The sequence below is a fragment of the Geospiza fortis genome, unplaced genomic scaffold, assembly GCF_000277835.1.
Source record: "Geospiza fortis unplaced genomic scaffold, GeoFor_1.0 scaffold2, whole genome shotgun sequence".
Taxonomy (NCBI): Eukaryota; Metazoa; Chordata; class Aves; order Passeriformes; family Thraupidae; genus Geospiza; species Geospiza fortis.
Genome location: NW_005054366.1, coordinates 1,352,540 through 1,366,573, shown reverse-complemented (window position 1 = coordinate 1,366,573; position 14,034 = coordinate 1,352,540). Strand labels below are relative to the sequence as shown.

General features: G+C 46.2%; 2 protein-coding genes across 3 annotated transcripts in view; one reads left to right on the top strand and one right to left on the bottom strand.

Annotated features, from left to right (window-relative positions):
- The window catches only part of PARP16 (poly(ADP-ribose) polymerase family member 16), a 13,142-nt gene extending 8,075 nt beyond the window's left edge, over positions 1–5,067 (top strand). Inside the window, 5 exon segments of the mRNA XM_031059654.1 lie at positions 834–1,000; positions 1,796–2,002; positions 3,075–3,246; positions 3,594–3,735; positions 4,357–5,067. Coding sequence (XP_030915514.1) covers positions 834–1,000; positions 1,796–2,002; positions 3,075–3,246; positions 3,594–3,735; positions 4,357–4,501 — 833 coding nt within the window. The 3' untranslated portion in view covers positions 4,502–5,067.
- Positions 5,068–10,462: 5,395 nt separating this feature from the next.
- On the bottom strand, positions 10,463–13,557 carry LOC102044744 (gonadotropin-releasing hormone II receptor-like). 2 transcript variants are annotated; one of them, XM_031059725.1, is made up of 5 exons: positions 13,345–13,557; positions 12,630–12,731; positions 11,605–12,114; positions 11,145–11,346; positions 10,463–10,869 (listed from the first exon to the last, which is right to left on the bottom strand). In XM_031059725.1, the coding sequence occupies exons 2-5, from the start codon at positions 12,699–12,701 to the stop codon at positions 10,463–10,465; spliced, it is 1,191 nt and encodes a 396-aa protein (XP_030915585.1). In that variant the 5' UTR covers positions 12,702–12,731; positions 13,345–13,557. The 2 variants fall into 2 exon arrangements, with proteins under 2 accessions (XP_030915585.1, XP_005424330.1); XM_005424273.2 differs by lacking the exon at positions 12,630–12,731 and having other exon boundaries at positions 11,605–12,117.
- Positions 13,558–14,034: the final 477 nt, after the last annotated feature.

Genomic DNA, 14,034 nt, shown 5'->3' with positions numbered 1-14,034 from the left:
CGCGGCGCCAGGGCACCTCCCGCGATGGGGAGCACGGGCTGCCCGCAGAGGTGAGGGCGGCGGCGCCGCAGGGTCACGGATCAAGCAGGATGAAGGGTTTATCCAGTCAAGAAATCCAGGTTTAAAAGAGTATTTGGGATTCTGACCGATAAACCCACAGTGGGAAACGCCCAGATCCGGTGTGGACAGCATGTGAAGTAACAAGCCATAGGTAACAGGTAGTGAGCTGACACGACGAGAGGGAGCGGCCTCAAGCTGCTCAAGATTGAGTATTTTGGAACATTTCTACCCTGAAAGGGTGGTTAGGCATTAGCACAGGCTGCCCAGGGAAGTGGTGGAATCACCATCCCTGGAGGTGTTCAGAAAACACGTAGATGTGGCACTGGGGGTCGTGGTTTAGTGGTGGGCTTGGCAAAGTTAGGCTAAGGGTTGGACTCAATAATCTCAGACGTGTTTTCCAGGCTTAATGTTTCTAATATTCTGTGAAGTGTTATGAGAGCTTGCCAACGTTAAATTCAAATTCATATTGAAGGATTTGCATGTTACATGGCCTGAACACTCCCACGTCAGGTCCACTGCACATACTGCCCTGTGACAGCTCGTTTTCTCTCATGAGTGTGTCTCATTGTTCCTGTACAAACCCTACAGATAGTGATGGTAAATATCACTGTTTGTAACTTACCTGCTATTTGCGTTTAGAGCAATTGACAAACTTCCCCGCAAACTGGAAACAAGTGTATCTTTCTCAGAACAGAACCTGGTTTTCAGTTTGTTGGGGTGAAATATTGTTTTGTTTTCACTAGAGGTCCCTGTTTAATCGCAATGGCACTAAGGAGCTTGTGCTAAATGCCTCTGTTGTTAGCTTGCAGATACCAAGGCTCTGCCAAGCCTGAAAGAGCTTCTGGAGTCTGTTCCAAATACAGATAAAAGGACCTGGGAGCTGTTTAGTTGGATTCTATCATCTAAAGTCTTCATGATACAAAGTACTAAGAAACAGGAGGTATGTTTTGAATTCTGAAAGTCTTAATTAGAATTTGATTTTTGAGGCAAACTTACACTTCAGAGAATATTTCCTCCTCCCAGAATTAAGCTGGTTATTGTGAGAGCTTGACAGCTGAACATAAATCCATTATTCTCTGTATATAGAGAGGAATGTTTTAAAATAAATTTTCAGGAACACTGGTTGGAAGAAATAGTTGTCAATGTCAGTAGTTGATGACTGTAGTTGATGACAGTAGTGACTGTAGTTGATTACTGCAGTTAACATAACATGCACATGTATAGTTTAGTCAGAGAATCCAATTCAGGTGTCATGGAACTGGGTCCTGCTTGTCACTGAGAAAGACAACTCTTGTCTTCTGTCCCAAAAAGTGAAAGGTTCAGAGCCACTCAGGCACTTCTGTAACAGGGATCAAAATAGTTGTAGAGATTAGCACTAAGATGAAAACAACTTCTGTTTTTGTTTTTTTCCTCTTGCAAGATCAGCTGATGAATATATTGTCTTAATAGCCAAAGTAGAATTGTGATATTGTCCTTGCATCATAAATTAGTTCATAATTACAATTCAGGTTTGGGGTTTTTTTCTGGAAACAAGATTAAGGATTTAACTTCAATAGCAAGAAACTGGCAGGATTTTTTCTGTGCATTTACTTATTCTGAATTGTGACAGTGTTAAATTCTAACTCAGAAAAGCATAATCAGAATCCATTAAACAGTACGAAGGGATGGGAAGCAGAATTTCCAGTGAGTAATCTAACCACATAAACCAACATTGATATTCCTTCCTGTTTTTAAGTACAAGAAGATCCAGGAACTCACAGGGATGTCTGGGGCTGCGGTTCCTGCTCCACACTATCTCTTTGAGATCATGTACTGTGATCAAATGAACACCAAGTTTGCTGAGACCAAGGGAGAGCGGGACCTTATCTATGCCTTCCACGGGAGCCGCCTGGAGAACTTCCATTCCATCCTGCACCACGGCCTGCACTGCCACTTGAACAAGGTGAGGCTCCTGCCATTGACACCATCTTCCCTTGCTCACTTGCAGCTGGGGACACATTTTAAAAATAGGCCCAGATTCCTTTTGGGGTATGAAACGTGCTGATGCTCTTGTACTGCTGTGTTCATTTCAGTGTAGGCCTTCGCAGATGGCCATGTTGGATTTTCTAGTACAGCCTGAGGGTAAAAACTGGAAGTGGCATGAAACCCTTTTCACCAGTGTGACAAATTATGACTGTCCTTTGCTTCTTTAAAGAAATGTCATTCCTCTGAAAATCCTGTCCTGTCTGACAGCCTGCAGCTGGGAAGTGCCTGTCTGCAGAGACGGAGGATAGTGGAGATTTTCTGCCTGGCCTTGTGTTTAGATCAGCAAAGTTTCAGGTGCTACTTGCCAGTGGAGCCTTCTTAAAATGGTCTGGTTTAGGGAGACATCCTACAGGATTTTCACCTCTTCTGATTTCAGTGGAAGGGAAGTTGAGATTCCTGGCTTTTTGTGTCAGCTGTGAGGCAGCTTTGACACCGCACCTGCTTGACATTCCAGTCAACCTGGACTGTGTTTTTCCCCACATTCTCAATGAGTAATGGTTTACTGGGTACAATGGACTTACTGGACTAATAATTTTAGCCAGTGTGGCAAATTGAAAAGTTCTTTCCTCTTTTCTAGTAAAGCATGGATTTAAATGAAGTAAAGCCTTGCCTTGTTTGGGGAGTTTGGATTACTTGAATGATGACAGTCTCAATAAACCGATGAAATGCCTTTTAACAGCGGTGCGGTCATGTTGATGTAAAATACTTTTGCTGGCAAACTAACTCCAAATCCGGGAAAGCATGAATCTGTCCACACCAAGTGCTCTGCCAAGCAGCTAATTTGAGGGATGGGAGAGGGCAGCAGCCCCACCCCAAGGAAGTTGTGCCAGGACAAAAACAGTGCATGGACCAGGCCCAGCATGGGTCAGAAAATGCCTTTCGTAATTTACCTTCAGGAGCAGAACTGCCAGTCTGAAAGGAAAGAACACTTTTATGTTGTTTGAGGTTTGCAGCACATGATTTTAGGGTAGATTTCTGCTCTGTTTCAGACATCCCTGTTTGGTGAAGGCACCTATCTGACCAGTGACCTGAGCCTGGCTCTGCTGTACAGCCCTCACGGCCTCGGCTGGCAGCAAAGTGCACTGGGCTCTGTCCTCAGCTGTGTGGCTGTTTGTGAGATCATTGACCACCCAGATGTAAAGTGTCAGGTGAAAAAGAAAGGTGAGTCTAGCACAGTAATAACTGTGTAGTAGTTACAGCTATCCTTCATGTTGTTTTTTTTTTTTTGTTAATATCAGTGGCTCCTTGAGCACTGGATGGGAGATTTACCTCCTTGTCACCCTGGTCTGGGCCATAATGTCATCCATACCAAGGATGACTAGGAGTGGTATAGCCTCAAGCAAACTTCTCACTCTATTCTTGGATGCTGAGGGATTCAGGGGAATACCAAGACTAGATTTTTGGTTATCTCATTCCAATTCTTCTGGGGGGTGTGTATGGGAGTGTTGGTTGTTTACTTTTTTTACAGTTACTTGAAGTTCTGCAATTTTTTTCTTTTCCCAATTCAGATTCAGAAGAAATAGACAGAAAAAGAGCAAGAGTAAAAAACAGCGAAGGGGGAGACGTTCCACAGAAATACTTTGTTGTCACAAACAACCAGCTTGTACGAGTTAAATACTTGCTAGTGTATTCACAGAAGCAGCATAGGAGGTAAGAGTTCAGCTGTCTAGAGGGATGAGCTGCTAGTATAGCCAGATAAACACTTCTCATTGTTGAAAAACAACAGAAAACAACCCAGAAAGATATACTGCACTGCCAGAATTTGTTTGTAGCCTGTTTCCTATGGAAAAAAGTCTTACACCATCATGTTGCCTCTGTCTTGCTCTTTGACATTCCCAGGCTCAGCTAAATTTGCTTTTTTTACGAGACCTGTAAGCACTTAGAGTCTTTGAGAGGTCTAATTATCTGTTTGTGGCAGGAAACCAAGAGTGAATGTCTGGTGAGTGCATCTCTTACAACTGCCTCAGTTTTAACTCTGCCCTTATCTATCCTAAGTGGCAGTGTTCACTCAGCTACTCAACACATGTCTACAGGCCAGGCAGCTACAGCTCCAGACCACAGGGAAAGGTGTGAACATGGGGAGAAAAGACAGGACTGTGCACAGAGACTTAAGGAAAAGGGATGTGGTGAAAATCAGGCTTCCTTAGTTACAGAGATTGTGGAACAACTTTCTGTTTTTATAGGATTTGCTTAAAATAATGAAGCCTGAAATACTTTTTGCCAAGGTATTTGTGCATCTCTGATAGAATTCGTGCCCTTTTGCCCTTTCAGGCCTTCTAATGAATCTTCCTGGTTCTACACCTACCGTTTTGCTGCAATGATGATGCTGTACCTGCTGTTGCTGATAGTGATAGGGGCCAGCAACTCACCAACCTTCATCTACTACTGGCACAGAATGTTTGACTCAGAGAGATGAACCAGCCAAGATGATAAACTGTTCATTTCACCACGTGCCTTAACAATAACTGATCTGCAGTGCACTGCCTCTATTCCAGAGCTCTGGAAATAAAGGTGCCCAGTTCTGTCACCAATATATTAATCCTCATGGCATCTCTGCATTTATTCTTATTTCTGTGTTCCTGGGATTCATGAGGATGCCTAGTACAGCTGAAAAGGATCACTGTGGTGCAGCTTAGCAGGAGCCAATCGTTAAGGGTCCATGGAAGAAAGGTTATTTAAGATTAATGAAAACTAAGCATGGAAACACTCAGGTGTAACTTATTTTCTGTCAAGCTGAAGTATGTTTGCACAAGTTGGAAAGGAGGATTTTTCTGGATGTCAGGCAAAGCAACCTGTTTGGGAGTCTTATCAGTGTGTTTTCAGAAACTGAATCTAGTGATGTTTGGCATGTATCAATGCAGATGGAATTACTTTTAAAATTTTAAAACTAACTTTGGCCAGGAATTTTTATATTTGAGCATAATGATTGTAAGGAAAAAAATCAACAAGAAATAAAACAACCGCCAAATGGAAGAACTTAAACGGTTTCTAGTATGTTTTTTTCCCCTCTGTAGAACATTGTTGTGTTTTAATCCCAGCTGGCAGCTAAGCACAAATCCAAAACATAGTTACTGCACTGCTATGAGGAAAATTCATTGTATCCTGGACAAAACCAGCACAGACATCTACAAGGCTAGATCAGCCATGATCTACCTTATCCTAGCTTACTGTGCAGATTAGACAAACTCAGGGTTTTCAGCATCAGTACTGAATAAGGATTGTTCTTACCAAACTGGGGATTTGTTAGAGAATACACCATGTGCAAGTTAGTAATGCAACATACACAGGGCAATGCTCTCTCCTCTCTCCCTCCTGTCAAGTCATCTGTGTTTGCTGTTTGTTGTGTTTGCAAAGCAACCTACAACTGCCTGAAACAAAAAAAGGAGCAAAGCACTGTCCTCTGATTATTGACTGGGCATGGGATAACCCCATGAAGACCCAGGGATTCTAGGCAAAGAAAAGTCAGGTAGGTGCCACAGTTCAGTCTCTCAGTCCAGCCTTTAGTAGATTTGATAAATGCAGATTTTCATTGCACAGTGAACCCTAACCTCATAAAAACCCCAACTCATCACATATTTCCAGCAAATGAGTCTGTGATTACTAGCTTACTCATTAAATATTTCAAAGAAAATCTCTTATTTTTCTGATGTTGTTCTGGTACCTAATTGCCAGAAATAATGTCCTGGTAATCAGGTTTTTTAATTCAAGGCTGAGAGCAAGTTCATTTACAGCAACCCCTCTTTTTGGTGACTGGAGCTAGACACATTTATCCCAGTTAATTTTGCTGCCAGAACAAATTTATTTATTCACCATACAGCTTGCAAAACAAGAACATTATAATCCAATTCCCCATTGCCTTTTACAGCCCGTTAATAATGCTCACTGTCAAAGAACACTGCAGCGCCTCAGCCCAAGAAGTGTCTGTGCTAATTATAGCAGAGATTTGCAATTGAAATATACATAAACAAATAATTTATTGTGCAACAGGTTCGACTACTTTATAGTTTACTCCTTGATATTTCAGTGCAGAAACTTGGGGTTTGGGATGTGCACAGGGGTCATGGCAATATTTGCCTATTTTTGTCTTCCTCAGCATGTTATATTAAATGTTGTGCCATGTAAATATACAAGTTTAGGGGAGATAATGTGCCAGCCAGAAAACCTGGAGGTATTTATGCTGTCTAAAGAGTACTGGTTTGTAAAAGCATAGTTTGTTTGAAAAAAACCCCCATCTTTTGGAACAGATGGGCTGTTTGGGGCCCTTTAGTAAAAGAGGAGGTTGAGCAGCAGTTGTGGGATGACTGTCTGCTGCACTGCAGGGAAAGGCACAAACCTGGGAGCTCCTGAGCCAGATGAAAAGAACACAGCAGGGATTTAAAGCTCTTTTCTTAGGGTTTCTTTGCATAGGAAAGTTTCTGAGAGTAAGCAGAAGTAATAATAGTTCCAGGCTATGTCCCCAGAGAGAAAGCATTGTGGGGGCTCATGGCAGACACGCACAGTCCAGCTCTGCAATGAAATCAGCAGGTATCAAAGGAAAAAAAAAAACAAAACCAGCTTTTTCTGCTTTCATCAGTTTGAATAGACCCCAAAAAAAGGAGGTGGTTTCAGGTGGGGACTGATGGATGTGTCTGGAGTATCCCTTGGAGAGCTTGTAGCCCCATTCCTCATGCTCAGGCCTGCAGGGATTCTGGGCACAGCCTCATCATTGCTTCAGCTCCACAGCTGTGGAGCGAGGCAACAGCAGTGGGAAAATATTTTAAATACATTTAAGGTGCTCAGATCCTACCTAGCAGCCTGGTAAAATACTTAATATCCTACTCCCACGCTTGTTTTCGGAGCTCCCTGCTGATTTCAGCATGTGTTTCCCAACGTGGCGAGGGGCAGTCAGCTGGATTAATGTGGGTATTGTGCTGAGTAACTAACAGTATTATGAATTAACCCAAGGTTTGTGTTAGCCTCTTAAACCACTTGCGTGGCTCTTTGAACATGCACAGTGCTATAAAAACACTAACAGGGAATGAATCAGAATTTCCTCTTGAACAAAGGGCCGCTGTGTTTGAAGCAGGCAGCCCAGGGTGAGGTCGAGGAGTTGTAAAATACAGAGCTACCTGCTCTTATTAATATGTTCATTACATTACTGTGGTGAATATTAAGGAATTGTTACCTAATCAGACAAATCTGATCCTGGCTGGGACTGCAAGAAGTGTGGTAACCGGTGTTTCCTTGGTGGGAATGAGCAGGTTTTGAGGAAGCAAGAGAATTTTCCTCCAACAAGCATAAATAGATAATAAATATAAAAAGTATTACAAGCATAAATAGATAATAGATATAAAAAGTATTTTTTTTCTCTCTCTCTCTCTATTTTATATATATTTATATACAGAGATCTCAGGAGCCAGCTGAGGAGAAGGGCAGGTGCTGTTGGAGACAAAGCGTTTGAGGCAATGGGGGGAGAGAGAAGGAAGCACCACAGAAAGCAGGACCACCCCTGGGCTGGGGGGGAAAGCAAGACTTGGGGATTCATGCTCCTAATAAGTGATGCAAAAACCTTGTGCTTTCTAAAGTGTGAGCAAATACAAGAAAAGCAGAATCAGAAATGCAGGAATATACAAACCAGGCCTGGGCTTTGGTCCACCTCTGGCAGGACCCAGATTGATCCCAGCTTCCCCAGGGAGGCGCTGCCCACCTGCCTGCTCCCCCTTCCTGTGTGCAGTGGACACATGGCTTAGCAGCACACGTTTCCAGTGACATTTTCCTTCTCTCATAAAAGCTGTCACTTTGGGCACCTTGCCCACACTCCAGACTCCACAAGATGTCACTTTGAACATCAGCAACAGGAGGGAAGGTATGAAAGAGATGGGCAAAAGGAGCTGCACTGGAGTGCCTGCAAGAATCCCAAGGCATGTGCCATGCTTCCCCTAAGGACTAAGGTACATATGCTTGCCAGAATTCCCATTTTCCTACTCTTCATAGAGATGTTTTCCAATCTAATTTATTGTAAGATCAGAGTCCTCCTAAAGCCAAACTCACTTTTGCCTTTTCACTGTACCCATGGGGTGTAAAATCCTTCCCACAAGGAAAAAAAGAATTTCTTCTCAGAAAAGACCTCTGCGCTCTCCTGTTGCTGGGCAAGAGGAGACGTGTATGAGCAATGTTGTATCTGTTCTCTCCCACTCAGCAAAAAGTGGATGAAGACAATTTTCAGTAGATTAAAGACACTTTCCTACTTATTCAAGACTTGCCAGAAAACTAACGCACCTTCAAGGTCTGCCTCCCATCAGCAGTATAAACAAAGAGACCAAAGGAGTGTTTGATGAATAAATTAGCTTCCCCTACTGCAAGCCATTCCCATCACCTTACAAGAAGCCTTTTTTGCCAGTCTGGCATCAGGCACCCCCTGCTCTGTTAGCACTGGGTAATTAACTTTGAGCAGAACAAGCCCAGGAAAGCCAAACTGCGATTACGCATCTCATTGGAGTTTGGATGCTTCCTAAATGGCTCACGCTTGTCCCCACCAGTTGGTCTGGGCTCCTGCAGTTCTAATTGATTTTTTTTCTCCTTAGGCTACATGTTTAGCATAAATAATAATTAGTACCAGAAGGGCAAGGGCTGGATACCCATGTGCAGTTCAGCATCACTGTGAGCATTGTGGCTTCCTGTGTCCTCATTGCCCAGCCTCAGCCAGCCTGCAAGGACTGCTTGCCACCCCTCTAATTTCAGTAATTTGTTAGCTGGTGAACTGGGAGACCAATGCAGATCCTTTCTGGCTGATGGGGAGCCAACACCTCTTAGAAACAGGGTTGAGAAAAAGCCCCCTCAGTGCCCAAAGGAGATTTGTTTTCTAGAGGGGAAGACATCTCCCAGCTCCCTACACACGCAACCACAGCAAGACAAGGGTTGTTTTTAAAACAAAGCTCTTTCATCCTGATAAAGTCCAGATGCTCATTCAAAACTGCAGTGGCCACAAAAATAGCCAAGAAACTGCCTCCTGCCAAGTCCAGAGCTCCTGAGCTTTCCAAAGGTTTAACTAAACTAAGAAAACAACAACCCACCTGACTTAAAACTGAATTTCTCTTCAAAAGCAAACCCCACATCTAATAACAACCATCAGAGAATGAAAAAAAGAAATAATCCACTATTTCTAATTACCTGGAAAGGACAACACAGTTGAAAAAACTCATCTCTTCAACCCACACCCAGAAAAGAGACTTCTGCCTTCACAAGCAACTTTTGGCACTATGGTAGAAAGCAAATAACCCATGTTACTCACCACAGCTCAGCTGATTCCTCCAGAAGCCCTCCTTGCCCTCATTTACTTCCACCTGGCACTAAAGGTGCTGGTGAACCCCTACCAACTGCATCCCATCACTTCCATCATTGGGACACCTCGAACACACCTGCAGGGTGGCTGCACCTGCTCTGCTGGGGCAGAGCTGAGGGGCTGGTGCTGCTTAGGGCAAAGCAAATGTGTCCAGCGTGTGGCCTGCACCCTGCCAACTTGGGCTCTGGGACATGGGGACAGAAAGGGGCAGTGTCAGGTCTGGTTCTCATTACCCCAAATACTCTCTCTCCTGGTTTGCCCTGTGCCCTACAGAGCTGCTGTGTAATGATGTGGCTGTCTGTCTGTACCATCCCCTTCGCACCAGAAAACAGTAGCAGGGACTGTTTTCCCTTCTGGCTCTCTTCAAAAGAGAGAAGAAACCTCACCCCACCCCGCAGTGGTTCTTTGTACCACTCTTGCCTGAGTCCCTCCATCCCCACAGCAATCCCTCCCTGCCCACTATGCCTGGGGCATAAATGCCCCTGCATTAGTCAACCTCCAGATATTTAGATCTTCCCCAGGGCTTGTCACACAGCCATGGGAGAAGAAGGCAGATTCTGAGTCAGGAGATCTGAAATTTCCAGAGAGCTTTTCCTACAATGAGTGGAGAAAACAGAGTAAAAGCCTGTGATCACACCTTTGCAGGCTCAGGGTGGCACCATCCATGCAGCTCTACAGCTGGGTGTAGGTGGAAAGGGCACTTGAAGACCAGCCACTCCAGAGACATGACCCTGGACCACAGAGGAGATGCTAAATTTCCTGCCAGAGGTTGATGCTGGAAGTGTGGAGAAGCTTGATCCCAGATTCAGGGCTGGAGCATGTGTCAGGTACAAAAAGGATGTTTTTCTAGTTCTCACAGCACTGCCAGAATAAAGCAGAATGACCAAATTTTTCACCCTGAGTACAGGGAGGAGACACATTCTCAGTTTCTGGCAAGAAACCCTCACCCACTAAAGCTGAGTAGGGAACCTTGTAATGACAGTCTCCAAAATGGTCTTACGGGACAAAACAGTCCCAAAGCTGAGCTTGCCATCCCCTTGTGGGTACATCTCTTCATCAGACCGTGCTGACAGTTGTCCCATTGGAGCCCCCTGATGCCACCCCACCATTTGCAGCACCATCCTTGGTGTTCTTCTCTGAGGCTGAGATGGGTTTTTGTCTCTTTTGCCTGGTGATGGCTATTTCAATGCCCCTGAGACACAACTGCACGTCCTCCCGAAAGGAAGGGGTGTACAGTCCATAAATGATAGGGTCAGTGCAGGTGTGCAGCAGGCCAAAGAGGAAGAAGCTGTGGTTGACATACTCCGGCATCTTCTGGATCATGGCTGGCTGAAACCAGTACCACAAGCCCAGGAGATAGTAAGGGGTCCAGCAGATGATGAAGGTGGCAACAATCACTATGGTCATCTTGAGAGTCTTCATGCGTGCCTTGGAGATGTGTTCGTTTTGATTTCTTGTTAAACCTGCCAAGGAGAGTCAAAAAGATAATTGAACATAGGGGAAAATCAAAACAACATAACCATCCATGACTCTGCTTCTGCCAGAGAGGGAAGACCATCTCATAATCTGGTCCATGTCCCACAGGAAGCAGAAGACAGCAAGGACCGGGGTCAAAAAGTTTGTGCAAAACCTACTAGTTGGTTTGTGCAAAACTTCTCAGCTTTCAAAGGATGTTGTGACACACCCAACGATTCCAGGATGGAGAAGTTCAGTCATTAAAGGGCTGGGATCTACTTACCTTTATTGACCTTTAGCTGCTTACTGATCTCCCAAAGAATCCGGACGTAGCAGACGATCATGACGCTCAGGGGGGTGATGTAGAGGGTGGTGAAGGTGAACATGTTGTAGACAGTTTCCTCCCAGTGTGCTCGGAAGCTCCCGTGAGTAACACACTGGGTGAAATTCCTTCCTGGGATTGTGTTCAGGTGGAAGAGGAAAAGCTGAAATGGAGAACCAAATAATAACTCAGAGAGGATTTGGAATAGAGCACCACATTCTGGAGATGCTGCTGGCTATGCATGGAGAGCACCTTCCTGCTGGCGTCGGACTGGGAGACAGGCTCTGGGCACCGAACTCATGCCTTATTCTGTGGAGTCCATGGATTGGGATGGACTGGTTGGGGATGTTGGGATGGAGAAGCCCTTTTCCAAAACCACCCCAGCCTAGGCAAAGTCCATGAGGAGGACACTGAACTTTACCTGGGGCAAAGCCAGGAGCACGCTGCCAGCCCAGGCAGCACGGAGCAGCATCCCATTGCGGCGGTGAGCACGGGAGAAGGGATGGAGGATGGCTGCGTGCCGGTCCAGGCTGATCACCACCAGTACCAGGGCAGCAGCATACATAGCAAAGAGCTTGAGGAAGTTGAGGATCTTGCAGGAGATGTCCCCTCCATACCACTGCACTGTCACATTCCATGCTGCATCCAGGGGCATCACCATCACTGTCACCAGCAGGTCAGCCAGTGCCAGGCTGAGGATCAGCGGCTGCACGTGGGATTTCCTCCTCTTCCTCAGCAGGCTGCCCAGCACGGCTGCATTGCTGCCCGCTGCCAGCAGGAAGAAGATGGCTGTGATGATCACACGGACCTTGGCTGCTTGGGTGAACCGGGGCTCCACCCAGTACTGGGGGTACGCAGAGGCCGAGACATTGGTGTCCTCCTGCGTGGTGGGGCAGTGGGAAGATGCAGGGAGCTGCTCCTCACTCATCCCCTGCTGAAACACAAGCAGCAAAATGAACCTCATCTCAGGGGCAGTGTAGTGCTGCAGCTTTGACAAAAGTGGGGAGATGGTGGGATCTGCACTGGAGGTACCAGCAGCACACTGTCCCATTCTGTCTTGTCCCATCCTGTCCCTGCCTGTCCCCTCTGTGTTGCCCATTTTGCAAAGTCACCATGTCCCCCCAACATGGTGACCCAGCCTGGCCACCCTCTCTGGCTCACTCCTGCTGTAGCTACAGTGACTGCTCACACAGACATATATTTTTAGCTCTTTGCAAGGTGGCTGAGCAGCTGGGAAAGCAGGAGTGGTGGCCAGGACCATGGAACCAGTCACTGTCTGCCAGCATCCTGCTGGGAATAGGTCATACCAGAGCTGGCTGAGCCTGTGCTGGGGCAGCTGTGCTCAGTTCAAGGACTTGTCCTTCCAAAGGGGGTTTGTAAGCAGGGCTCAGTTTTTTAGAAACCCCACAGCCCTTCCCATTAGTGTGTTAAACCTTAATGATCTACCTCTATTTCAAGTGCCAGATCTGGGATCATGGGCAGGAGCATCTGGGGGTGACCAGGCAGGAGCAGGAGCATCCCACACTGTCCAGAGTCTTACAGTGGCTCCTGGAAGAGGATCACAGTGGCATTTAGCACGCTGGACCTTCCCAGGACCCAAGCAGCACCAGCACAACACCTCTGTCCCTTTCCCTTCTGGAGGCAAAGCAGGAGGAAGAGGGAAAGGTAGAACCCTCCCTAAAACGGGGGTGGCTGGGGAGGGATGAGCATTGTGGTTGTCCCACACGCTTGATTTCATTGCCCTTTTTACCTGAGTAGAACTCGCGTTTTAAGGACATACACTTTCAGCTCCTGTGGTCACAAGCTGTTTACAGTCCCAGCTGCAGGTACAGCACATCTCCTACTGTTTCAAGCACCTTCCTGTTTGCTGATTCCAAAATAAAGTATTCCTTACCTTCGTACAAATAACAGGAACAGCAGAGATCAAATCTGTCTCCCCAGTTCTGCAACAACACCTTGCAGCAATGAGCCCTCCTCCAGCCCCACCACCCCCACCCCGAGCCCCCTTCCCTTGGCTTCCTTCACCCCTCCCTCCCCAAAGACCAACTGAACAAACAAGCAGCAAAAAGAAAGAACAGCTAAAAAGTACCAAGTTGCTTCTCTGGAAAAAACGAGAAATCGGTGTGCAGGTCAGGATTTGTCCCAGCTGATGGGAACATACCTGGCATACGCATGCCCTGATGCTGAGAGAAGATGCTCCGTGTCTTTCCCACGGGTCCCCCACCGCTGCGGTGCTGAGTCAGGATGCTCCAACGTTTCCTTGCATCAGATCCCTGCAACAAACCTTGAAGCAGTAAAATTTCCCCTTGCCAGCAGGCAAGCCAGAAGCGACACTGCTGTTAGCACAGGCATATGCAGGCATCTGGAGGTGGGAATGCTGCTGCAAACACTCCCTGCACCTGCAAACCAGGAGCGGGGCACACCGAGGCAGGCACCCATGGGCAGCCTGGCTCAGGCAGCCACCATCAGCCCTGCCCTTGTTAGCTTAATGAGCTGACCACTTAATGAGCAGGCAGCGGGGATGATGACAAAGCTGCTGTAATGCAAGAAACAGCCAAAATTCAAAACGTTGTGGCCAAACGTGGCTCTATCAGGGATAAGTGCCAACACTCCCTGTACTGGTTTGCTATAAATACAGGAGAATGAGTTAATTATCCTGGGAGTTAGTGATGAATGTCCCGTTGCTCAGACAACCGAGAAACTCGCAGACACGCGCACATGCACCTCAGAGATGCTCCTGGACCACACGGGTCCATGGAAGCATCAGAGGTACATGCTTGGACTGGAAATGCTGCAAGGAAGGAATTAATAAGGGGAAATGTGGTTCATTTTGCCATTTTAATGAATACAC